Source organism: Stegodyphus dumicola, chromosome 2 (genome assembly GCF_044657685.1).
Source record: "Stegodyphus dumicola isolate Sdum_Otavi_A_Nest chromosome 2, ASM4465768v1".
Classification (NCBI taxonomy): Eukaryota; Metazoa; Arthropoda; class Arachnida; order Araneae; family Eresidae; genus Stegodyphus; species Stegodyphus dumicola.
Genome location: NC_140769.1, coordinates 26,479,756 through 26,505,711, shown reverse-complemented (window position 1 = coordinate 26,505,711; position 25,956 = coordinate 26,479,756). Strand labels below are relative to the sequence as shown.

Here is a 25,956-nt window from a genome sequence, read left to right as displayed (position 1 = left end):
TAATCTATAGAATTGGCATAAAACTCTTTCGCACAATTTCCCCAGTTAACTGCTGTGTTGTGATTCATTTGAAAAAAATTTGAAGCTTTTTTCAAACCTATTTATTGCTTGTGGAACTCAACAGATGTTAACACTAGACACTCATTTCCAGCATAAATGATTGCTGCACAGCCATTTTGGCTTCAAGTCCCATTTTAATCTCATGAAGTGTTATTTGAACACATTCTTTCCAAAAGAATATATTTTTCTCGAGGAAAAAGATAGCCACTTGTTCACCTTTCTGCAAATCCCAAATTTGGGAAAACATTGCAGTTAAATAATAAACTAACTAAATGAAAAAATAAGTTTGTGTGAGCAAAGGTTACAAAGACTACTATCGAGACAGGAAAGATGCCAAACCAAACTGGTGACACCTGGTGCTGAGGAATTATACAAAATGCACCTAGTCGTAGGGCTTTAATGAAAAAGTTCAGTACAAGAATAATGCCAAATTTAAAAGGCATATTCTTTCCTTTATGAACCCACTCAATGAAAATAGGGGGGGGGAGACATTAAAAGCTCAGTTTATGAATTAGGGGTGACATATCAGAGTTCTTTCACACATATTAAAAGTTTAGCTTCTGAATTAAGCTGATGTATCACAGTTACATGAAGAACATAAAAAGTCTCAGCCATTAGTAACATCAAAACAAAAATCTCATGTCTGATAATCTACACAGAAGCAAAATATTTACATTCTAACAAAATAGGCTACAAACAGCAGTAATAGTAAGAAAGCTTGAGAACTAAGAAACGAAATTCTCTATTTAAATGAAAAGCTCTAGTAATTCAGTAATCCTAAGTGATGAAAACTAGTTAATCAATACGAGATGAATTTTTGAATGAGCATATTATGTTTAATCTAGAATTTTTTTAAATAATTTAACATTCAACTGAAAGTTTCAAAATTCTTCATTTATTATTCATGGTTTAATTCTTTTGTACTTTATCTTACTTATAATTATCTCAAGATAAGACAATATTTAGTATTATTTACTATACTATAAGTTTTATCTCACTACATTTTTATAATGTCAACTGTTTTGTCATTCGGTCAGGGGCGTAGCTAGAGGGGGGCAAGGGGATCTGTCCCCGGGCGCAGAATCCAAGGGGCGTCAAATTGATATTATGACATTTTAGAATCAAATGTTTTCCATCCTTGGCAAGCAGTAGGGGGGAGCGAAATCTTCAGTTGCCCCTGGGCGCTGAAAACCCTAGCTACGACTCTGCATTCAGTAGTCAATTTTCATGCATACAGGTTGATTCCACTAGAATTCTCTGTTTAAAAAGTTGATTCTAATTGACTACATTAATATGAACAGTCAACTTGCAAACCACTGAAACAGACCACAATGTTTTAAATCTTTCTGCCAAATAAGCTTTCAAATACTGGATTTAATCTAAATGAAAATAATTATACACCTGATTCACCAAAGAATCTTTTATGAAGCTATGAAAAGTATACTGTATCAGATGTCACTACGCAAAAGGGCTGCTCTCAAAGGTCAGCAAAAATTTATTTATCAATATTCTTTCACAAGGAAATTTTAAATACCCATGAAATTAAATTACACATGCTTAGATGTAGTTTAAATAAATGAATTATCAAGTAATTACAATTATTATAGTAACTAAAAAATTCACACTCTAAAATTTCTTCTTAATAATTTCAAGTGTTCAATGTAGCCAATTCAATGTTGAGTTTAGAATCCATAGCCAAAGTTGAGCTTCTTAGTTAATGCATGTGCTGAAATAGCTTTTAAAACATATCCATCTGCTGACATGATTTTTATATGTAAATATCTTAACAATTCCACATAGGTTTTCTCTAAAAGTCGAAAATTAAAATTTTCTAGTTCTTATTCTGGTTGATGCTATACCTACCTCTCTCCTTAGTATTCACTAGTGCATTCCTATTGTTAATAGTCATATCATAAAGTAGTTTTGGAGAGGATTAGATTATACAAAATGGAAATATTGCCAATCTTAATTAGAATCTTTTATACATGAAATGATAATATAGAGCACTTAACTCCTTGTAATGTAGGCACAGTTAAAAATTACATAAGATCTTAAAAAAAAAGTTTCCACAAATTCTTATTCCCAAAATAAAAGGCAGAATCTTTAGCACTAGAGCATAAGGGTTTATTTATGCAATCTTGTCTAAGAATGGTTATTATGTGAAAAAAAAAGAACAAAAATTTGCAACATTTGTATACAGTGTACATACAGCAAAACCAAGAATTGAACACATGTCTATTATTCAGTTCATTAGAGGACAGAAAATAGATTGCTATCACCTTTATTTATTTATTATTTTTTTTAAAATTTCTCTAACTGTTACAAATATTACTTTAAAAAGTACCTGGGCATAATTACACATAAATGTGCTTGCCTACTGTCTATTATTCAGTTCATTAGAGGACAGAAAATAGATTGCTATCACCTTTATTTATTTATTATTTTTTTTAAATTTCTCTAACTGTTACAAATATTACTTTAAAAAGTACCTGGGCATAATTACACATAAATGTGCTTGCCTACTGCCCTAAAAAATTAGATCTATTCTCAAGGGAGGGAAAGGCTCACATTTTATTTTATTCACACATCTTACAAGGTCATAATTAATTACATTTTCACTAGCAGATGTAATTTTGAATTGAGAGAAAAATTCATTACATTAATAAAAGATTAATTTATACTTTCTAATGAGTTATTACACTGAAACTCATACTACAGTACAAAGTCCGAGATCCGGACTCGTCGAGACTTTGGCAATCCCGGATATAAGATAATCAGTTTAAGTCTAGTAAGATGGCATGTAGAAATTATAAAATTAAAAATATGAAATCATGATTTATGAAATAATGAAGTATTTATGATATAAAGGGTATCAAAGCTTAATATTTATATGTTTACTTTATTAAACGTTTCTTTCAATGTAAGTTGTTTAAGTTGCTTTGTTTTTTTGTGCTAATACTGTATCTTTAAATCTACAGACAGCTATAATTTCTTACTCAGTTACAAAGCTCTAGTTTTTAAGTCTTGTAACTGCTGTGTTGATAATTCCGACTAACTTGTCAATCAAAATATTTTCGTTTTCAATAACCTCACTGTCATTTTCTTCACTATCGGTATTTTATGGGATCTAGAACCATACTACAGATTTTGCCATCTGTTAATTGATTCGGGTATTCCCATCGCAATGAAACACTTCTGTTAACTGTTCTTCTTCCCTTAATTCTGCCGTCCAGTGCAGCCATGCAAGCTCTTGCTTAATGTGAATAACAAATCAGTTATTTTTAATCCAAATAGCACTAAATGTAATCTTTTGGCCTATGAGTATCATTAACAAAATTAATTTTTAGCATATGGAAAGAAATTTTTGTGAAGTCTTTTCTCGTCAATATTTCTTTCTCAGCACGTTTAACTTTAATCTGTGATCAGAGTCAAGCGTAACCTCAACAGAAAAGGTTATTATACTCTTTCTTATTCAATTACTAATATAAAAAATTTTTTTAGGCATTGTTACATTACTCAAGTTGTCATGGGTTGACAAACATGCAGTAATGAGAGCAAAATATAATAAATAATGATTTGTCAGGTTGGCGACAAGAATATAAAATATTAGTCTGTGTAAAATCTACAATATTTCTATGTAGAATGTCTCAGTTTGAGATGTGTGCCAAGCAGATATGCAGCTATGGAATCAAATTACTGATCACACAAATTTATGCTAAAATGATTATTTCTTCAATAATGAGGTATTTTATTTAGTGCCAAAGTGAGACTAAGAATCGAGACTTCCCACATGTTTTAATATGAGAGGGAAAAATCAAACGTGCATGCTTTATCCCCCCCCCAAAAAAACATTGGTTGTTGGTGGCTTTGAGATCTGGATTTTATCTCTTTCCAGTTATTGGACGCTGTACTGTATCATGAATCAGCTGGATAACTGAAAAATCAGCATTACTGAGTTACATATGTCACTTAATTTTATATAATATATTTAGGATCCTAAATAAGAGTTGGAAGAAATGTATTTACTCGCACATTTGTTGAGGTTTTTTATTATTTTAAGTATTAGCAGATATTCGGGTAAAGAGAATCAAGTAATAATAACTTTTAACAAATATACTTTCTTTTTTTATGTTAAAAAGATGTTCTTTCTTTTAATGATGTACTAATCTTAACCACTACTAAATTATTAAATGATACTGCAACAGTATAACATCTGTTATTTTGGCTAAAATCAGTGTTTATGTAAAAGAAATTATGAAGGATATTTAATCTAGAAATGTAGACTTCTACATTAGCAATGTTGCAACACAATATAAAAATCAAATTACAATGAATTGTGTAAAATCTTCTTAATATAGATTAAGTGATATACTTTGCTTTATTAACAATCAATAATTAATTTCATGCTTTAAAAAATAAGACTTGAACAGATGCTAAAAAGGATTAAGTATAACTTTATATAAATATATATATATACTTTTATTATATTACTTCATCATTAAATAAATCTGATAAAAATAGCAATATTAAATAATGGATAATGAACTAAGTAAAATAATTAATTCAATAGAGTACTTTTATTCTTGCATTACTTTTAACTAAACTCATGTATGATCAAACCATACCGATAAGAAACATTACTGCTTTTTTACAGTAATACGAAAATACAGTAATATAGTTCCTTACGAAGTTTAATGCAATGAAATTTATGGACAAGATTTATTTACTTACTTAACACAGATAGAAAGGAATCTTTTCTGAACATGACAATATTTCTCTGTAAAATAAGGCATATGAGGTCTTGAAGCTGTGAAGAAAAATATATTTTTAGCCAGCATTCTACTTGTAATATTACTTACTACAGCTAATAAATCACAGCACTGCAGAAAAATACTTACAACAGGCTGAAAACATGATTCATAAGTACAGAGGAAAAAGGAGTAGCTAAATATTATAAAGAAATATTTCCGCTTAAAAACATTTAAATCTGGTCAAATTATATTAGCAATATTATGAAAGATCTAATAACTGAGTATGTATCTGACACACAGAAAATTAAATGGGGGGGGAGAGTTATGAAATGAAAAGTAGAAAATTCAGTTAAAGAAAAATATATTGAATTTTCGTTTTTGAAATTAAATACCACTTGCAATTAAATTTATTTTATGGCAAATTAAAGACCTGCTATGATAATTAATGACACAACTGGATAATCTTCCATTATGTATTTCAAAATCTATCAACTGGGATAACTTTACACATGTAATTATACATCATGTCCCTTATGAAATGCATAGAGGAAGGATGTTCTTTCATAGTTTAATAAAAAAATTGGATTTGTGCCTTCACCTCAGTTACACAGAGATGTATGATCAATTTTTAACAATTGCTAATTACTACAGCATTCCTCCTATCTCATGGATTATGGCACTCACGCTTTATGAACTCTAACAGTTACGCTGCAGAAATATGTTAATTCGTAGATCACAACTCTGAAATGGAAACTTTCCAGATTTCGTATTTGCCTTCCTACAGTACCTGACAAAATTTTGCCTAAACGTATATACTTCAAGACTTTCCCTTTATGCTACTACTTACTACTTTTATTTTTATTCAAACGATAATACATGTTTTTTTCAAACACTTTGGCATAAATCAATTTTAGGCTCACAAAAGAAATGCCAAATCAATGCTACAGCCTTCAAAATTAAAATGCTTTTTGCAGTTTTAAACTTTTTTCAATAACTCTAAAGCTATAGTTTTATGAGTTAACAACACAAGATGCAACACTTTCATGCAAGATAACCAAAGTATATGAATGATTTTATGTGTGCCTCTTTTAATGTTAAACTATTTTCTAATGAGTTAGAATGGCAAACTGGAATTTTTGAATAGCTAGATAAATGTTCTTAATTAATTTTTTCAGAAATACTTGTCCACTTTCAGAGACTATCTTAAGGAGTTGAACATCATAAAATATGCAGAAATTCCATCACAGTTATATATAAACTGTGATGGAACATATATATAAAATTTGAAACATAAATTAAAAAAAAAAAAAGTTTAATGAACATTTATTTTCATTTGTCTACCAGCTAATTTAACATATTTTTTTTATTTAATTTTTATTTCCTTTTATGAATACTCAGTCAATATTTTATTTTACATGAAACTGAATTTATACAAGACAACTATTATTATATTTTTTGTTTACCTTTATGTTACTTATACTCGCAATTAGTTAAAATATAAGCAATATGCTGCAGCTGTCATGATCAAAATTTTCATAATTAAAGCCAAGAAGTCAACACAGCAAGAACAAAATGAACTCAGATGCTTTCCAGAATCTTACAATACATAATATTATAAACACATTATGGACATAATGTGTTATAATTTTTATCATGGCACAAAAATATTGTTTAAAAGAAGCAGTAAAAACAGTTACACTGCAACATTAAAAAAGAAGGACTATTTATTAAATTTTTACCTGTGTTGGATCAATACATGATACAATAAGGTTTAAAAGCTCTGCATTTCCAATCGCAATATTGGGAAACTAAAACGGAAAAATTAAAATATCAAAATAAAATAGAATTTAACAAAACTTATACAATCAAATACTATTAATCAATTCGTGATTTCATTTTAAAAAATACGTTTCACACAAAAAAGTTTCAGCATAAACATAAAATAACAACTATATATATTTTAGATATCTGCTGGAATGTTAACTGAATTAACTATATTTTCATCTAATATTCATTGTCTGTAAATCAAGTTTTACAAATCACACATTACCACAGAATTTTATTGTGTCATTGTATTTATAATTATTTTTTACTAAATAAATTAATTTTGCATTCCAATTTCTAACATTGTCAACAATTTTGTCATGCAAAAATGCAAAACACTACTAGATATTAAAAAAATAATCATGGGGATGATAAGGCTGCACAGTATAATTAACAATGAACTGCACTGTAAAGCCTAATACAAATAAAATATAAATTTATAGTGGGAGAAGCTGTTCTGACATCTATTTATTTAATTCCTGTCCAGCATTTCAAGGTCTATCAGAAATACTGTAATTGCCAGAGCAAACACTTATAGAAACCATATACTGGATAACTTGGTTGCATTTTAAGTCAGCTTTTTTTGAGCTGAATTATGATTTTGCATTCATTTGTTTATCAGCAGCTATAATTTGATGCTAAAGATGCAATACATATTCTACGAATAAGATTATGTTCTTCTTTTTCATTACAAATTAGTCTCATTAATCCTTCTTTCTTTCCCTCTTCCCTCCCCAACAGAATGAATTCTGAAACCTTTTTCTTGAATAAAATTCAATAAATAATCATACTTACATAAATTTCTGTTATTAAGCTTCCCACTTAATCAAATTCAACATAAACATTTTGGGAAAATTATGTAAAATATTACTGAACAAAGTTCATACATACTGATATGCATAATATCAGAAGTGACAGCATGCATTAACTGTATTATGAACTGCAAATTAACAATGGCAAAGTTCTTGAGAGCTATTTAAGTGAAAGGATGTTTTTCTGCAACACACTATCTTACAGAAAATGTTGATACTCTGTAGAATTTTAATTTATTTTTCTAAGTTACTTTTATTTTGGAACAAGCCTTTCCTTTTACGTTCCAATTTCCTACCGACATTTCCTTGCCAAAATGAGTTTTCAGTACAATGCTTTGTGCAAATAAGGTAGAAATGAAGAAACTAGTATTTAAGCTGAGATCTAAGTTACTTCTGTGGGACAGGGTGTTCGCCTTTTGGCCACTTTGTTGCTATTAGTTAAAGCTTGCTATTCTACAGGCATGCTTTAATATGTGCCTACTAGCCTATGCCAATTACCCTTAATTAAGGGCCACTAATTTGATTCTGCGCAGCTTCGGCTGATTAAATTTATTTAGTATGAGTTAGTCTTATATTTTCTATTTTGAGTTAAAGTGAAGGATTCTTGCATGCCCAAGAGGGGCCATCTGTACATCTACTCTGAGTCAGAACAAAAGGTTATTTTAACCTTTCTCCTCCAACAAATGGGAGTTGTTACTTATTCAACGAATAGACGCTACTTAGTTCTTTAGTATTCTAGCGTCCTACGAACTCTATTTTAACTAGTATATTACAACTCACTTACGCATAACAATAAAAATTGTTATGTAACTAGATCATTCAGCTTTAGATACAGGTTAAATATTTCTACACTCTGAACATTCTTTTTATTAATGCCAAAATCTAACAATTATTTTTTTTATTAAATTTCATTTATTAAATCTTTTGTATGTTTTAAACTACTCTAATTAAATTAATATTAATTGGCTACTTTATCAAATTACTTTTATGGATTTTAATCTGAATTTATTTATTAAAAAAAGACCTTCAAATTACTTTATTAAATAAAATGGCTTCTTGTTTTAAATTCATTACTGCATTTAACAGACATTAGCATTTAATAATAAAACTTAGCACTAAATTTTCAGAACATATTTAATTTAAAATCTAGTATAGTGCTGATGATCCTATTGATGAAATACTTCAGAATTTCTCAATTCGAAGTTATTTCACAATTCTAAGAATCATATTTCTCATATCTCAATTCTAAGATCATAATTCTAAGATCTAATCATATTTCTTCTATCATATCTCAATTCTAAGAATCATATTTCTAAGTTATTTCAGACCCACAGAGACATAATATGTATAATCTCTAAACTACTGACACATTGGATTAAAAAAAAATCATTAAAAAAGTATGAAATATACTAGCAACTTCTATATTTTTCTAGTACCATTAGCATACATGTTTTGTGTATTTGAGGCACTAAATACACTTAATATTATATTGTTATTCAGCAAAACAAACAAAAAATTACAGTTTGTTTTAATTTTTAAAGAAAATCCTCATACCTCTGTAAAAATACAAATTAAGAATTTATTTTCCATTAAAAAAATCATGTAAATTTTAAATCTATAAAGAGAACTTAAAATAATAAATAAATATCATAAAATAAAATTATATTAATATAATATTATAATTATAAATATTAAAACTTTTAAAACACAAACATTTTATACATAATTACATTTACACAAACTATTTAGATTCCTCCTATATGAGCTTTTCAGCTATGACCAAACCTCTCATCAAAAAGAGAAATTTTCAGAGTCCTTTTCTGAAAATCGAGACACAAATTCTGAAAATTCACCAAAGCCTACTGTGCATGATGCCATATAGGTTATCATTTTATTTATGATGAAAACAAAAAGAAAACTTGTTCAGATAATTTTAGACAATTGTTTTCTTAAGACAGACAGTTTAGAAATTTGTATTGCTAGCCCATCTAACATGTCAATGCCTTCTACATCTCATATAGCATCCTCATCATGAATAACTTCTTTACCTGCTGATAAATCTTCGGAGGGAGAAATCAGACATTCACTCAACCAACGTAAAGATCTAAGATTCTCATGCTCACATACTTCAAAGATGACAATCTAAGGTACGCACTGTATTCAAAATTTTAAATGTATTATTTGCTTCAGTAGTTTTAACTGCTTATTTGTTTTTATTTATACAGTTTTAATCTCAAGAACATTGTCAGGAGATATGCATAACAAACCTAGAAACATGATAGGAATAGGTAACTTAGTAACATGGTACATAACTTATTCGTAAGGTGGGGGAGTATCTGTATATAAAATGAGCATTCTTGCCAGGATCTTAAACATATAATAACAATCTTAAACATATAACTGAAATAACAAAATTAATAAAATTTACAATTCATGTGCAAGATTGTATCTACAAACATACCATGGTTTTTTGAACAAAAATTTTCTCCATTGAAAATCAATTTTAATCAAGTATATATTGACCAATCTATGACCAATTAAGTATATATTGACCATAGATAATAATGGTTAGCCATTTTTTGGGTAGCTTCATAATTCCATCAGTGTAGAACTTCTGTGGTTTATCGTGGAAAAAACCTGGCCAAGTGATTTTCAGAAGCGCTTCGGTCGACCAATTTTTTACTATCAAGAGAGTTTTGCAAAGACCAAAATAAATGCATACTTGTATGACACTCAAAAACAAGGAGATTTTTTTAAGAAATCAGGAGACTTTTCACAATGTTAAAAAGACTTTTTAAATGATAAAAATATAGTTTTTAATAATTAATTAAATAGTTACTAATTCGTAAATGCAAGCAACACAAAAATACCTTACACATAAAAAAAAATTGTTATTACTTGCATCATTTAAGAAAACAAACCAAAAAAAAAAAGGCACTTTCATCAGTTTTTGTACAAATGTTATGAACAGTGAGAGATTTTGCTTTCGTTAAGAAAGAAACTTCATAATTTTGTTCATAGCAATTGCCACATAGGCCTGCTTTCGTTAATAAAAGTTTTTCTAATGTGTCATCACTAATATTAGATCTAAGTTTAGTCCTCGTTTTCGCAAAAACACCGAAAATCCTCTCACACTCTGCATTACTATGGGGAACTGTCAAGATGGCCAACATAATTCTAGACAGTTCACTGTATTTTAAAATTCCATCAGCACCTTTCAGTTTTCCAATTAAACTCCACTAGGTGTCAATCCTAGCTGATTTTTATAACTTAATCCAAGTTTTCTAATTGTAAACTGCAAAATTGCGAATGCAATATTGTCAGTGGCAACATCAATATCATCATCTTTCATGACTAAATCATGTAACACAGGAAATCTGTTCAAAAAGTACCTTATATTAGAAAAAGATGCATTTGCTAGAGCAAAAACATCAGGAACTTTAGCATGCAAAATCACTTCATCGTTGACTGGAAATTTATGTAGTATGTAATCGTATAGACGATAGAAGTTACTTCTAACATGAAGATAAATTTGTCTTCTGAGAGTTCTTCCACTACTTCTGTAGTTGCAGCTCCTAATACCAAATCTTCATCTTTCTTTTGATTATATATTTCACCATAAATCACATCATATACTGAATTACAAGACAAAACACAGACTGGTTTTACAAACTTTGATAAAACGTCATTAAGCAGATCATAAATCATTGATTTCAAAACATGAATTTATTGAATTCTGCTTTGTAGAACACCGAATGATGGCAAAATGAATTTAAAAAAAAAAAGCAAGAAGCTTTTTTAAGGTCTGAAGAAAAACACATAAATATTCATTCTTCACAAAATATTCTTTGTTTTAGATATAATCTAGAGAAAATTCAATTGCTTTCAGACGACCAAAATGAATTTTGTTTTTTTGTTCATATAACGAAGTATTAAGCCAAGTTCCATAAAAATCGTGTGAAATTATAAGAATAAGAAAAATTCGCGAGAAATAGATTGTAAATCGGGTTAGCGGGAGAGCGGTCGAAAATCGGGAGAGTTGGCAACTCAGTGAATGGTAGTCAGATGGTGCAAGATCCAGGCTATATGGTGGATGCATGAAAACTTCCCAAACAAGTTCCATCAATTTGTTCCGAGCCATCAAAGATCTCGGCTGTGCATTGTCATGATGGAACACAACTCCCTTTCTGTTGGCTAATTCTGGTCACTCTTTCTGGGCTAACAGTCAAGTTGAGCACAGTACAGGGCCAAATTGTTGGTTTCATCAGATTTCAGCAGCTCAAAATGGACAATTCCTTTCCAATTTCAAAAAACACTCAACATAACCTTATTTGGTTACAATCCTGGCTTTGAAGTCATTTGTGGAGGGTCACCAGCATTCGATAATGATAGCTTGCATTTGATGTGCTCGTATTTCACCCATTTTTCATCGCCTATAATGATTTGCTTAAAAAATGCTTCGATTTCATTGCGTTTCAGCAGCATTTCACTGATGGTAATTCGGTCAATCAAATTTCCTTGCATTAATTCATGTGGCACCCAAACATCAAGCTTCTTTTTGTAGCCTGCTCTTTTCAAATGATTCCAAGCTGTCATGTGGTTGATGTTTATTAGTGCCTTCATTATTAAGCAAGCCCAAGAAAGGGAAAACATCACTTGCATCTGTTACATATTATTACTCCAACACAAAGATATACTTTTATTCTTAAAAAGTACTCTCCTGCATCAAAAATAAGATAATAAAGAATGAATAAAATCTGAAACTTGCCTGAGTGTAAACATCCGGAATGATATAACAAAACATACGAACATCATCTTCTTGACACATCTAAATAAGAAAAATTGAAATTAGTTATTACATCTTAAAAAACTATAAACTGCCAAACTGGATAAACAAAATCATACAAAAATTCCAAGTAAAACTACTCGAGACTTTTTTGTAGGACATTAACATTATAAGCTTCTTTATTGCCGGAAAAACTGAACCACTTTTTTTTTTTTTTTTTTTTTTTTTAAATATATGAATCAATTACTTTGTGCACAATAAAAGAGGTGCTTCCACATCATAGTGACTTGGTGAGAAATAGAAATTGGGATGCTTAACAGTTTTGGCAAGAAACAGACAGTTACTGATACACATGTTAACAACAAACACATTATCGTGGTAGATGTGATATGCCTGAACATAAACTTGAAGACTTGAAAAATAATAAGCAATATGAATTTTGTATATAAGTTTAGCTTTAGTAACCAGTTATTTTATGTTAATTTTCTTTGCTGTCTTTTCCACTTTCCATTTTCTTCTCAGAATGCAAACTGCTAGTTCACATGTACTCAGATAAGGTAGAAAGGAGATAGTATTTAGACTGTTTCAAAAGGTAAAATCAGATTATGTTCTGCTTGCTAATTAATTCTCTTGACAGCAGTATATTTGCAGCATTGTGTTATTCTTGCAATTAGGCTTGTAATGCCGAGATTAGGTCTGAGACAACTTGAATGTTTATCTGTTGTACAGCCATTGGGCTAACTTACATTTTACTTATTCAAGTCAAATTCATTACTTTTTATTTAAGGCATAGATGCTGGCTGTTACAAAAGCCTGAGCAAGTGCCTTCTCTTTAACTTTTTCCAAGTTAAATAAAAAGGTCTTTTATAACCATCATACATTTATGTTGCAATTTCGAAGACACAGTGATAAGTCACCTTAATTTTTAAGAGTTTTCGTATAATTTATACTCCCAAAGAACATAAAATTCTTTAATGTAAATAATTTTAGTGAAATTATACATAAATTCTAGTGTCTAGTGTATAACATAACATATAAGGACTCAAGAATGTGAAGCTTTGCTGGAAAAACAAGGTTACAAGGACAGGTCCATTTAATATTGAGACAAATGCCGCTATCTCGCTACTTCACCAGAGAAACAATTTTATAGGGGCAGGTCAATTTAACATTGAGGCAAATGAAGCTATCTCGTCCGTTCACCAGAAAAATAAGGTTATAGGGGTAGGTCGTTTAATATCGAGGTACATACCGCTATCTCGTCAAAAAATTATTTTGTTGACTAATTTTGTAGATTTGGCAAAAGTCCCTATTTCTATACAACTGTGTGTTAACCTTCCAGCAGTTTTGAGAAACCTAAGGTACTGGAAATTTCTCGACGACCGGGGATAAACTATATAATACCGGAAGAGAACATCAGTTCAGATTTCAGTTCAGAGTACTGAGAGATCACTCTGCAAGCTTATGCATCGAGGCTTTGTATATTGTCTTGTATTAAACATTCTTAATAGTTCGATAACTACTGTTTGTGCTCTGTCATACTAAGAAGAGCTGTATGAAGACTTTCGTGAAATGTTCCAGAAAAGTATTTCTTTTAGGAAAATAAATTTAATCAAGTTATCAACGTTTCTGTGGGCATTCAATCCCTTGCAAACCCATATGCATGTGACAATATTATATATTTAACAATGGAATTCTAAGAAACTTTTCAATTATTGAAGAAAAATAAACTGGGTACACATGTGAAACATAAGCAATATATGTGGAGATCAGCAATTGTTTGCTTTCATCGAGCAGAAAACATTCCAATAATCATCTCTCATCAAGGCCACTATAACAAAAAAGTACCATTAAATGAGATCATTTAATCATAGAAATGACAAAGTTAAACTTAGCAAGAGAAGAACTGCAACTTCAATTAGGGATAAGTGATAAAGAACAAAATTACACACTACAATGTGATGATGAAATGGGAATGGATGAAGCATTATAATTTACAAGAATAAAATGTAAAAGTAAAATATGAAAACTGATATAGAACCCTGTTTAAAAAATTATTTCAATTAAAAAAATTAAAACAAACATCACTGCTGAGAAAGAATTATCATGAGAAAAATTAAAATACCAAGAAAAAATAGTACTGTTCTGTTATCAAGACCAGATTCAGAAATGTATGTATGTGCATGCATATATGTGTACACACACATTCATTCATGCACACATAACACATACATCCAAATACACAAACCCAATATATCAGAACAGTACTGAAAAAATATACCTCATGGGTATAACTACAAAATACTACTAAAACATTAAACTCTATGCTTAACCAAACATTAGCAATATTCCTAGGTTTCTATTCCCAGCAGCTGACTGCATGAAACTTTTGTGATTTCTCTCGTGTACAGTAAAACCTTTTATAGCAGAGAATACCAAAATAATGGAATTTCTGAAGATCAACATTTAAATCCATAATGATTATGAAATTAAAAAAATACATCTAATACGTTAAGAATCTGAAGACTTACATGTAGAAAACATTTGGGTTAAGTTTCCACCATCCAATGTATCAAACCTTGCACAACCAATGAATGAATAAATTATCCTGAATTTAAAGAACTACTGATCCTTTTTCATGCACTTTGAAGGTAGCTCCAAGATTTTTCAGAAACAATTCACCAAAAAAGAAAATGCCATAATTCCTTTTTCTCTTGCTTAGAAAGATATAAATCATATTACTTTACCTTGCTGTTGGCTAAATTGTGGTCTGTGATTGTGTTCCTGATGAATCAAGTGACAAAATGAGTCTACTGATTTTAAAATACATCTGCCATAATGGCCAACATCTTGAATTTTTTTACAGGTTTGAAGAAGATATTTAATATTAGTGAAGAAGAAGTGAAGGCTTGGGAGGATACAAACAATTTTATTCAAATCAAACTCTTTCAAGAAGAAGACAAAATACTCAGACATGTAACAGAAAAGTAGAAAGATGGCAAGAAGAAGGATGATGAAAATGAGGATACTCAGAGCAAGAAAATTATGTGGAAGGAAGCTGATGAAGGATTGCAGTCATTCATAAGATTAGCCAAAAAATGTTCACCTACGTCAGTGCATGATATTATGATAGTTCATTGTATACACAGCAGATTTTCAAGACAATAGTGTCAATCTTGTAAGCAGGCTGACATCTGAAGGTATATGCCATCATACTACAAAATTTGTAACTTTCATGTAAGAAATAACAACATATATATGGTATAGTTAATAAACTGAAAATATTGTTTAATTTTGTTTCTCTGAGGCATAAAATCATTTATCTTTTAATTTTAAATCATGTGTACGATTTGTGATATTACTGGTTTAATTATGGGCAATAGATAAAAAACATGTCTAACATACTGCACATACTGCAATTTCTACAGATGGTGTTATAACATGAATAGGTAAGTTCTAGATATATATAGATTCAGTTATCCAAAATCAGGAGGTCCTGTTGCTGCCAGTTAAGAGAGATTTTACTGTCTAATGCAAATATTGGTCAGTTTTCTTCAAAAAATTTTCTATAAGGCCTCTCCTCCTTAGATAGACTTGAAGGTAGATTTTTCAGAAACAATTCACCAAAAAAGAAAAATGCCATAATTCCTTTTTCTCTTGCTTAGAAAGATATAAATAATATTACTTTACCTTGCTGTTGGCTAAATTGTGGCCTATGATTATGTTCCTGATGAATCTAGTGACAAAATGAGTCTACTGATTTTAAAATACATCTGCCATAATGGCCAACATCTTGAATTTTTTTACAGGTTTGAAGAAGATATTTAATATTAGTGAAGAAGAAGTGAATTTCATCATGAATAAATAACCTAATTAGAAAGATCCTAAGACATTTGTTCGAATGGAATTTAACATTATTTGCTATTCCTACCAATTTAATTATTTAATCTATTGTCAGTCCCATAACTAGGTATTCACTCAACAATTAATGGTTTATAATGTGAATTTTTTTTAACTGTATGGGGGGAACTAGATTCTCACAAACAGATATATCAACTGATGATGAACCAATAGTATATGGTAAGAAAAAAAGCCAATTATTAGTATTATTTATAATGTATAATTATAACACATGGTAAATCTGCAAGAACATATTTCAGTTTCTTCCATAACATCTGTAAATCCATATCTCGTTGAAGTAATTAACATAAAACTTCTCTTTTGTTAAGGCAATTGATAATGATTATTTATAATTCATCAGTTTCATTTCTGCTTACAACATAAAAGGTAAAATAATTTTTCAGATCATGAAATTATAAACATTTCTAAAATACCTTAATTTCAAAAACAAAATTAAAACTTAACAAATGAAATGTAATGAAAATGTCCAACATGAGATTTCAAAGTTTTCAGTTTTCAGCTGTGCAAATAAGTTGATATGAAAATGACTCATGCCATTAAATTAATCATACAAGAAAGAAATGCAGACAAAAAACAAAATGTCTCACATTAATGAAATGCATTACAATACATTTAACTATTATTAATGCAAAGAAAAAAACAGAATTTTCAAAATAAATAAATTATAAGTATGATAAATGAAGAGTACAATATGGAAGCAAAACTTCCACAATATAATATCAATTATTAAATACTACTAATAACATATATACAAAAGAAACAGAACAGTGTATGGGTAATGCAATTCATGAAAGCCTATTTTTAAAGGACCAACCCTTGCCTAAGTGTAGATAAAATAATTATAAAGCTATAATATGTAAATTTATAACATATCCAACAATACTAAATAGCGGTATTGTTACCTATTCCTAAAAGTACAGGCATTCTGCACTTTATGAAAAATTTGAAACTACAATTTCCACCAACAAAAAGAAATATGAAAAATATTTCTGCTTTTACACAGAAAGGGTGAAAGTGAAAATGGTATTCAGCTTTGTTTCATGCAAAAACTGCAGACATTATTTTAAGCATTAGCAAGCAGTACTTTTTTTGTGTATGTGCATTTTGTTAGCCCCCTCAGGGAAGAAAAAAAAAAAAAAAAAAAAAACTGCAAATGAAAAAAAATAGTGAGTCTATGCAGTAAGCATTATCTTATTTCAAGTCACTCAACTCAGCTAAAGATAATAACCACTACTTTCAGCATAGATACAGATAGAAAGAAATGTTACGGAATACCTAATGGATTCAAATAATGATAAGATGTAAATAGACGATCTTTCACCAATCTCTTCTTGCTCTAGTCCCTTGCATTTTCCATTACTCAATCTATTAGTAGCTTCCCTTAATGCATCATCACACATATACCAATAAGAATTCCACTGTGTTTATTGATACTGACTCTCTATGGCTTTTATTCATGTTTATATGAGCTATATATTTATGCTCTTTTACATGTATTCTGCAATATATAGAGGCATTTGAAAAGCTTTGAGTAGCTCTTATCAAAAACAGTGCACATATGCTTCCCTGCTTTATTCTAGTTTGGCTTATGAGAAGTTTCAAAGTAACTTTTTTAAAAAAAACATAGTGGGAAAATCTATGCAGTAAATATTTTGCTATATTTTATGAAGAAAAAAACTAACAAATAATAAATAAAAAAATAAATCTCAAAGCTTTCAGATTTTACATTACACACAAAAGAGCTTTTTTAAAATGTTTTGTTTGTTACCTTTATTTATTAGTAATCGTGTTCTTTGCACTTAAACCATAAAATTCAATTCAACACCAATATCACGAAAAACAAAAACCCTTGTGCATAAAACATCTGTGCTTGAAGTTGCACACAATGTTAACGCTTGGAAATCATCAAGTTTTTTAATCAAAAATTTGTTAAAGTTTTGCAAAATAGGAAAATGATAAAACAAACTCCAAATTTGGGCTTCCAAACGTCCATATTCAAGTGGAGGACTACGTTATTCAAATTCCATGTCTCTAGGTACCATTGTTTTTTCACAACGTGAAAAATATACATACATTCATGCAGATTCTTTATTATTTAAATATAACGCAGAGCTCTAATATTTGGTGGCTATAATTTGAAATGTGATTCAAACTTTTATGGTGAAACAACGCCAAAACAAAATTAATAGCCCTTCTGAGCTCTTTTTGGCTAATAAATATTTAAAAAAAAATAAATATGGTGGAAAAAATAACAAATCTAAAAAATCATTAATTTTAATCTTATGAAAATTACTTAAATGCATAACTTACTTTCAAATCACTAAGTAAACAGGTTGCTAGATCCTTTGTTTCACTGTTTCGTGTAACAGGGGCCCAAGAACCTTGTGTATTTACATAGTCTTTATAAGAAGACATTCTGTTTTCTTGAACTTTGCTGGCCTTTAAAAAGTACAGAAGAAGGTACCCTAACCGATTCTGCTGCAAGGACATTTCAGCTAGAATGTTTAATAGTGGTTGCCTATTTGGATCATCTTCAGGTGTTTGGCATAAATTCCTACAATAGGATTAAACAGTAAATAAAAAAGAAATTGAAATACATAAATACACATTAATGACTGCAATCCACTTTGGTACTTAATTATCATGCTGTTGTCTCTTTTCAACATTCCTGAAAACAACTGCTAATAATTGATAAGCAAGATGTCACAGCACATATATAAAAACTTCACCTTGATTTCATGCAACCCTAATCTACAATAAAGAAGGTTAGGTTTTATAAGGAAGTTACAAGTTAATTGATATTGTTTTTTCCTTGCATTTTGAAGAGAAGATTAAAATTAGGGATCTACTTTCTACAGAACAGCAAGCAGTAAAGTACAGTCAAAAGTCGTTAATTTGGACACACACAATCTGGAATGATCTTTAATCCGGACCTCAAAGCTACAAACTTTCTGCGCATGCGTCAATACAACGCATGCGCGTAAGACCTTACGGCTGCGAATATGCGTGTGCGCATAATACATTTACGCATGTGCGTTTAATGTATAACAGACGGTATAAGTAAGCTAAAATTATCTAATTCAGTTAATGTTGCAGATTGTGTTGTTCCTTAATCTTCGAATTGGATCCGGCTTATTATTTTTTGCAGACTGTTAGAGCAATTTTGTAAAAGTAAGCTTGAACTTTTGATTATGTCAAATAGAATTTCCGATATATATTTACTAATATGTAAAGGATCTACAAAGCAAAAGTATGTTTTGAAATCCATTAAACAAAAAGTGGAATTGCTGCAAAAAATGGATAAAGGCATATCCTTTGGGGGGGGAACGCCGCGGCGCGCAATGAATTAATGAATTGGAAGTTGATCTGTCAGCACTATCCTTATCTTCAGGGCAGATGTTTTTATTTTATTCGGCTTATAATTCCTTACTAAATGTAGTATTTCATCTCGATGTACTCCGTCTTTGATATGATTTAAATCAAATTCCTCGTCATTATAATTCACTTCCGAGAGTAAAGAAAGTGATACAGCGGTTATTGAAAACGAAAAAATTTCGATTGACAAGTTAGTCAGTATTCTCGGCACAGCAATTAACGGGACTTGAACAGCGGAACTTTGTAACTGAACAAGAAATTATGTCTGTTTATAGAATTAAAGAGGAAGTATTATCACATAAAACAAAGCAACTTAAACAACTTACATCGAAAGAAATGTTTAATAAAGTAAACAAATAAATATTAAGCTTTTTTTTTTTTTTTTTTTTTTTTTTTTTTTGTAAATTTTGATACCCTTTAGATCATAATCGTTCTTTATTTCATAAATTACGGTTTCATATTTTTAATTTTATAATTTCTACATGCCATCTTACCAGATTTAAAATAATGATCTATAATCCGGAAAAATCGATAATCTGGAATCACCGAAGTCCTGACGAGTCTGGATTAACGAATTTTGACTGCACTTCCAAGTATTGGGACTGCTCATATTGATGCACATAATCAAAATGCTGACTGAGGTGTTTGTCAACATAGCACAACAAAAGACACTGTAGAATGTTGCAACAACCACCTAGATTCAAATTTAAGTTAATGTACGTGGCATTAAGTTCCTAAAGAAGGTGAAATTTTTGCTGTTATTTTATATTCCACTAAGAATTTTTGACCATCAGATGAATGATGCTAGTTTTAATAAATTTATTTGTCAGATAATCTCAAAGCTTTCAGTTATTTAAGTTTAAAACATACCATATTTGTAAGGTGCAAAAGATTTTGTTTTATTCGAGAAAGGAGGGGAATTTATTTTTGCTTGATATGCACTGCGCATACATATGTGAATCTCAGCATACTCGAGGTTACTGGATGTCCGAATGACGCTCATACGATACATCGATACATGATTTGCCAAGAAAGTGATCGCTTCCGATGGTGGCATGAAAAATCACTTTTTTGGGGATTGCAGTATGAAATTCCTCGACTTTTCTACACTCTGAATAAAAATATTTAAATTCCCTGACTTTTTTGGTCAATTTTTGAATTTCCTGACTTTACCCGGTTTTCCAGGTAGTGTGGCAACCCTGTTTTATATCCCAGATTTGGAAGTTTTAAATACCAGTTTAAAAGAAAGTAAAATTCATAAACTGATATATAAAATATATGCAGGTTCTTTAAATACTTCAAGAATTATCATTGTTTAAAAATACACTGTGAAAACAAAGCAAAACCAAGAATTCACATTTCTAGCCATTTTTATTTACTTTTTCACCCCCATCTATGCCAAAAAGTGAGATGAACATTGTCTGAAATTCATATAACAGAAATATTATACAGAACTTTTTTCTAAAATAAATATGTGTTCAACTCTGTTATATATTTTTCTCAAAACAACCATTTGAAAATTCATGGCTTTACTATAGTGCCACAGATATGAAAGTATATGTAAATAATGAAATATATATTTTGCATTCTTTTACTTGTTTTATCAATGATTTTAAAAGAATTATGAAAAAGGATTTTCTAATTATCATTGTTTAAAAATACACTGTGAAAAAAAAACCAAGAATTCGCATAAAATACTAAAAAAAATTAAACATGCATTAATTAATGAAATACTAATAAGATACTTCTGAAACACTACAATAAACACTAAAAATTTGTAAATACTCTGGGAGGGCAGGAAGCCACAAAATGCACTCACCTAAACATCACAAATAAAGGCGTGCCTATAGAATCTTCAATAGATCTGAAAGAAAAAAAGGTACATTTTTAATTAAAACTGAATAGCATTTTAGAGCAAATTTATTATACATATAAAAAGTGACAGTAAAAGTACAATTATTATAGTTTTTATACTCTTGATACAAAAAACACTATTCACATAGAAATGAATTACTAAACAAAGCGATTATTCTTACTGCAAAAATTTGTAACTGGGGCATTTATTTTCTGACAAGTATGAAGAAAAGTTAATCAGATCTGATACTTTCAGATTTTTGAATAGCCCTGTTTTCAGGTGCATTATTCATGTTGGTTTTCATGGTAATAAAAATAATGTACAAATGCATTACAAATCATCTGCCTTTTTTCCTCACATATTTTTTAGACTTTATTTGAAACAGGGCAGGATTTAAGATGTAGAAAATGTGTGGAATATTCTGATTCACACTTCTTCCTCCCCCAACTGCAATTTCACTCTAATAGGTTTAATACAAGCTGACATGTCAATTATAAATTTATTCTTTTCTTTGCAGCTCTTTATTGAGATTATTTAAACATCTGATTAAGTGAAGAAGAAATGATAATACCATCATATAGCTTGTTCATGGTTTTATTTAATTACAGTTTGGTGTATTACAAGCAACTATAATTTCAACTACATTTTTTAATTTTTTGGTATATTCACCATATAATGTGCACCCTTTTCTTTAATAAGAAGAAGCCTTAAAGATACATATGCAACATTCTATCTTTTGAAGTAATTCATTCGAATATTTTCCCCAGACTTTTGAATAATAGTGTACTGAACTTACAGCGATAAGAAGAATAATAATATGTGCATGCGTGGGAGGGGGTAAATGCTTGAGGAAGTAAATAATTCTGCAAAGAGGATGTGCACAAGAACATTATTATAGGATTTTGACAAAAAGAGAGACATAACCTAAGGTAAAACTGTATTCTCAATCTGAATGAATTTTCAGAATTAGGAATTAGATGTTTCCTCTGAATGAATGAAAGCACAATAATTAATATGCTTTCCATGAAAGATATCATCTGATAATGAAAATTTTAATGTTCATATGTCATTTCTAAAAATAAACAGCATTTAAGTAATTTCTATATGCTCTTTTCTTCCCAATTTTTAAATCTGAAGGATAGCACACACAAGTAAATTCAATCTTATTTTATGTATTAAAAGTGTGTGTTATATGACAGAATATACAGTATTTTTGTGTCATGAAAATTTTTATTTCATTTATCAAGTCAAAAAAAAAAAATGTTTTAATACAGCTTCTTAACATAACTGCCTCATCTCATTACACTAAAAAATTTCTCTGCACTCATTTTCAGTTTCTTCAAGCACTGCAACACACTCGGTGATTCAGAGCTTGTTCAAGGATAAAAGTTATTGCTTTAGTTATTACTTCAATAATCTTATAAGGTATATTCTTCCTCCTTCCAGCATGCCTTCGTAGTGTAATGGTAGCACACTCGACACATATTCAAGAGGTCCAGGCAAGGGTATTGCACATTTTTTCTGTCTCTTGCTTCAAAAATCCTAATGATTCTAGAATTGGCGGCCGAACTAAAAAGATGGTGAAAGATAAATTCGTCACCACCAAGATTTGGTGACTGGGTTTCCTAATCTCCAGTTACCTTTTAGGGAGTATATAAGGTATTTTCTCCCTGCTTCCTGCATGCCTTCATGGTGTAACAGTAGCACACTCAGCATATATGCGAGAGGCCCACGTTCAACCGGCAAAGGCATTGCATATTTTTTCTTCTCCTGCATAAAAAATTCTAATGGCTCTACTGTCTAATACATTTGCGCTTTTGGCACCATATTTACAAAAAATAAATAATTAAAATTCTTCACATGCTGCAACAGATTGCTTCAAGAGCTTCTCACCAACTGCCAGTTTGAAATAATTTGGCTAAGGCATAATTCTTAATGAGAGATGAAATTAATTTAATTTTTACAAAACTGACAAGTTCTACTACAGCATTTAGAGCAATTCTCCTTGCCTTGTATAATTTACCTTGAAATCCAAATATATCGAAATTAAAGGTAAAAAATGTCAGGACTGAAAAAAAAAAAATACCCATTTTTATAACATCAGGAAACTACATATTTTTCCTTAAACGATTAATAAATAATGTACTTAAGTTTTAATAAAAATAATAACTAAATAATAATAACTAATAACTAAATAAAACAAATTTAAAAAAAAAGTTATCTAGTAATTCAATTACTCATCAATGACACATAAATGAAACACAATCATTTTATGCAACATATATTTATTATATGTATATATTGTATGGATATTATGGACTGGTTATGTATGTGTGTATACACACACACACACACACACACACACATATATATATATATATATATATATATATAGTATTGCGTAGGAGGAATCTAGTACTTTTAACTTGTGGCTATAGACATGGCTGAATGGAAAAGCATACAGATAACGATAATAAAATTAGATTTTGGTGAATCACTAATCTTTATTTATGCACATATCAAATCATTTCTTAATAGAGAAGATAATTCTAGATCATAAGCAATTAAGATAATTTTTATATACATATTACATCACCTTAGAATAAGAGCAAAGGAGGGGTAGTTGCAACGCAATTACCTTTTCATACCGAATTCCATTTCAGATTACATGATAGATTAATGTCCAGATATTGGGTTCAGATTTCATCAATAGTGCACATCAGAACAGCAGGGAGTTAAGTTAGACAAATTATTGCTCTGTTATTTTTAGAATGAAAATAGAAGTTAAAGGGCTATTATTAATTTATTATTTGAAAGATAGATTGTAAAGATTTTATAGATAATAAATTTATAATTAAATTAAAGATTTTATAGATAATAATTTATTATCTATCTTTGAAATAAAAAATTATTGCTTTGTTATTTTTAGAATGAAAATGGAAGTTAAAGGGCTATTATTAATTTATTATTTGAAAGATAGATAATAAATTATTATCTATAAAATCTTTAATTTAATTATAAATTTATTATCTATAAAATCTTTACAATCTATCTTTCAAATAATAAATTAATAATAGCCCTTTAACTTCTATTTTCATTCTAAAAATAACAAAGCAATAATTTTTTCTAACTCCCTGCAGTTCTGATGCACACTTATCAATGAAATCTCAACCCAAAATCTGGACATTATACAGTCATGTGATCTGAAATGGAATTTGGTATAAAAAGGTAATTGAGTCGCAACTTTCCCCTCCTTCTCTCTTTTTTCTTCTGCTTCAGCCTTTCAATCCACTGCATCACATTGCCGCTAGCTACGCAAAGTTCACTTTTCTAATTTCGTTCATTGTTTAAGAAATCTAAGCTACACAAAACTGCAGGGTACATAGTGCACCCACAGTGATGACGTGTATTATCATGGAAAAAAATTATGTGTGGAATTTACCACTATGTGTGTTCTTCGAGTGTCATCTTTCTAACAATGCTGTAAAGATTCTTCAAGTGATAATGCAGAGAACCACTGCCAATCCATTGCAACTTACTTTCCTTAAGTCATCTTATTACAATAATGGCACAGTTTTATTACATATATACAGATACATAATCAGTCATAACATCCATACAATAACCCTTTCAAAAATTTCAGTATCTGCGTTCTAGGCATAGTAACAGTAAAATAAAACAAATTAAAATTCATGCATACTCATCATCCACTTCTGCTGGGAAAATCTTTCTACAGAACTCATCAGAAAGAATTTGAGCCAAACATAGACCTAATGTTGATGTAACGTCTTGGTCAAACTCCTACAACAAAAATTAAGTTTTAAACATTTTTACGACAGTAAAAAAATTAATTAATTAAAAAATAAATAATAATAAACAGTGATTAACATTTTATTTATCAGCATGGCAAATATCTAATCTTGTTCTATTATATTTGAGTATCTATACATTATCAAAAAAATCTTATTCTTTTAACCGCTTGCCTGATTATCCAGAGTTATCTCAGGTTCGTATATATTGCAGTTAATTATTATCCCGAGAAAACTCAGGCGAAGCAGAATTTGTTAGTACGATTTCTTTTATCACGGTTTTACTCGGTCTGGAGGAAATGAAAGGAAATATTGAGCTTTGATTGGCAGTTTGCCAAATTTTGTTGGTTGTGCGGTTCTTTTGGAGGGACTGGTCGCGTGTTTCCCTATTGTATAGTATACGTTGGCTTGTGGATTAGTAATGTATAAAGAAGGATGCATGCGTTGGGAAAAAAAATAAAATATACGTTGGCTTGTGGATGAGTAATGTATAAAGAAAGATGCATGCGTCGGGAAAAAAATAAAATAATGTCGATGATGCAAGATAGCGAAAGCGATGATTTTTCAGATAGTGATTATGAAGAGGTGGGGGAAAAAATCAAATCCAACAAGACAGTGTACTCTGTGCTCCCATGAAAGTGATTCCAGAACGTCAGTATCACTCTGTGTTGTCCCTTGTTTCAAAAACAATCATACAAAGATTAATATTTAACTATTTTCGTTTGCCCGAGATAACTCGGGATAGTAAACTAATATTAAAAATAAA

General features: G+C 29.8%; 1 protein-coding gene across 2 annotated transcripts in view; it reads right to left on the bottom strand.

Annotated features, from left to right (window-relative positions):
* The window catches only part of IntS3 (integrator complex subunit 3), a 136,938-nt gene that overhangs the window by 25,680 nt on the left and 85,302 nt on the right, over positions 1-25,956 (bottom strand). For both annotated transcript variants that reach the window (XM_035353568.2, XM_035353569.2), the window contains exons 18-23: positions 25,082-25,182; positions 21,346-21,390; positions 18,462-18,705; positions 12,216-12,275; positions 6,551-6,619; positions 4,792-4,867 (exon numbers count right to left, since the gene is read on the bottom strand). In XM_035353568.2, coding sequence (XP_035209459.1) covers positions 4,792-4,867; positions 6,551-6,619; positions 12,216-12,275; positions 18,462-18,705; positions 21,346-21,390; positions 25,082-25,182 — 595 coding nt within the window. The remainder of the gene's footprint in view (positions 1-4,791; positions 4,868-6,550; positions 6,620-12,215; positions 12,276-18,461; positions 18,706-21,345; positions 21,391-25,081; positions 25,183-25,956) is intronic.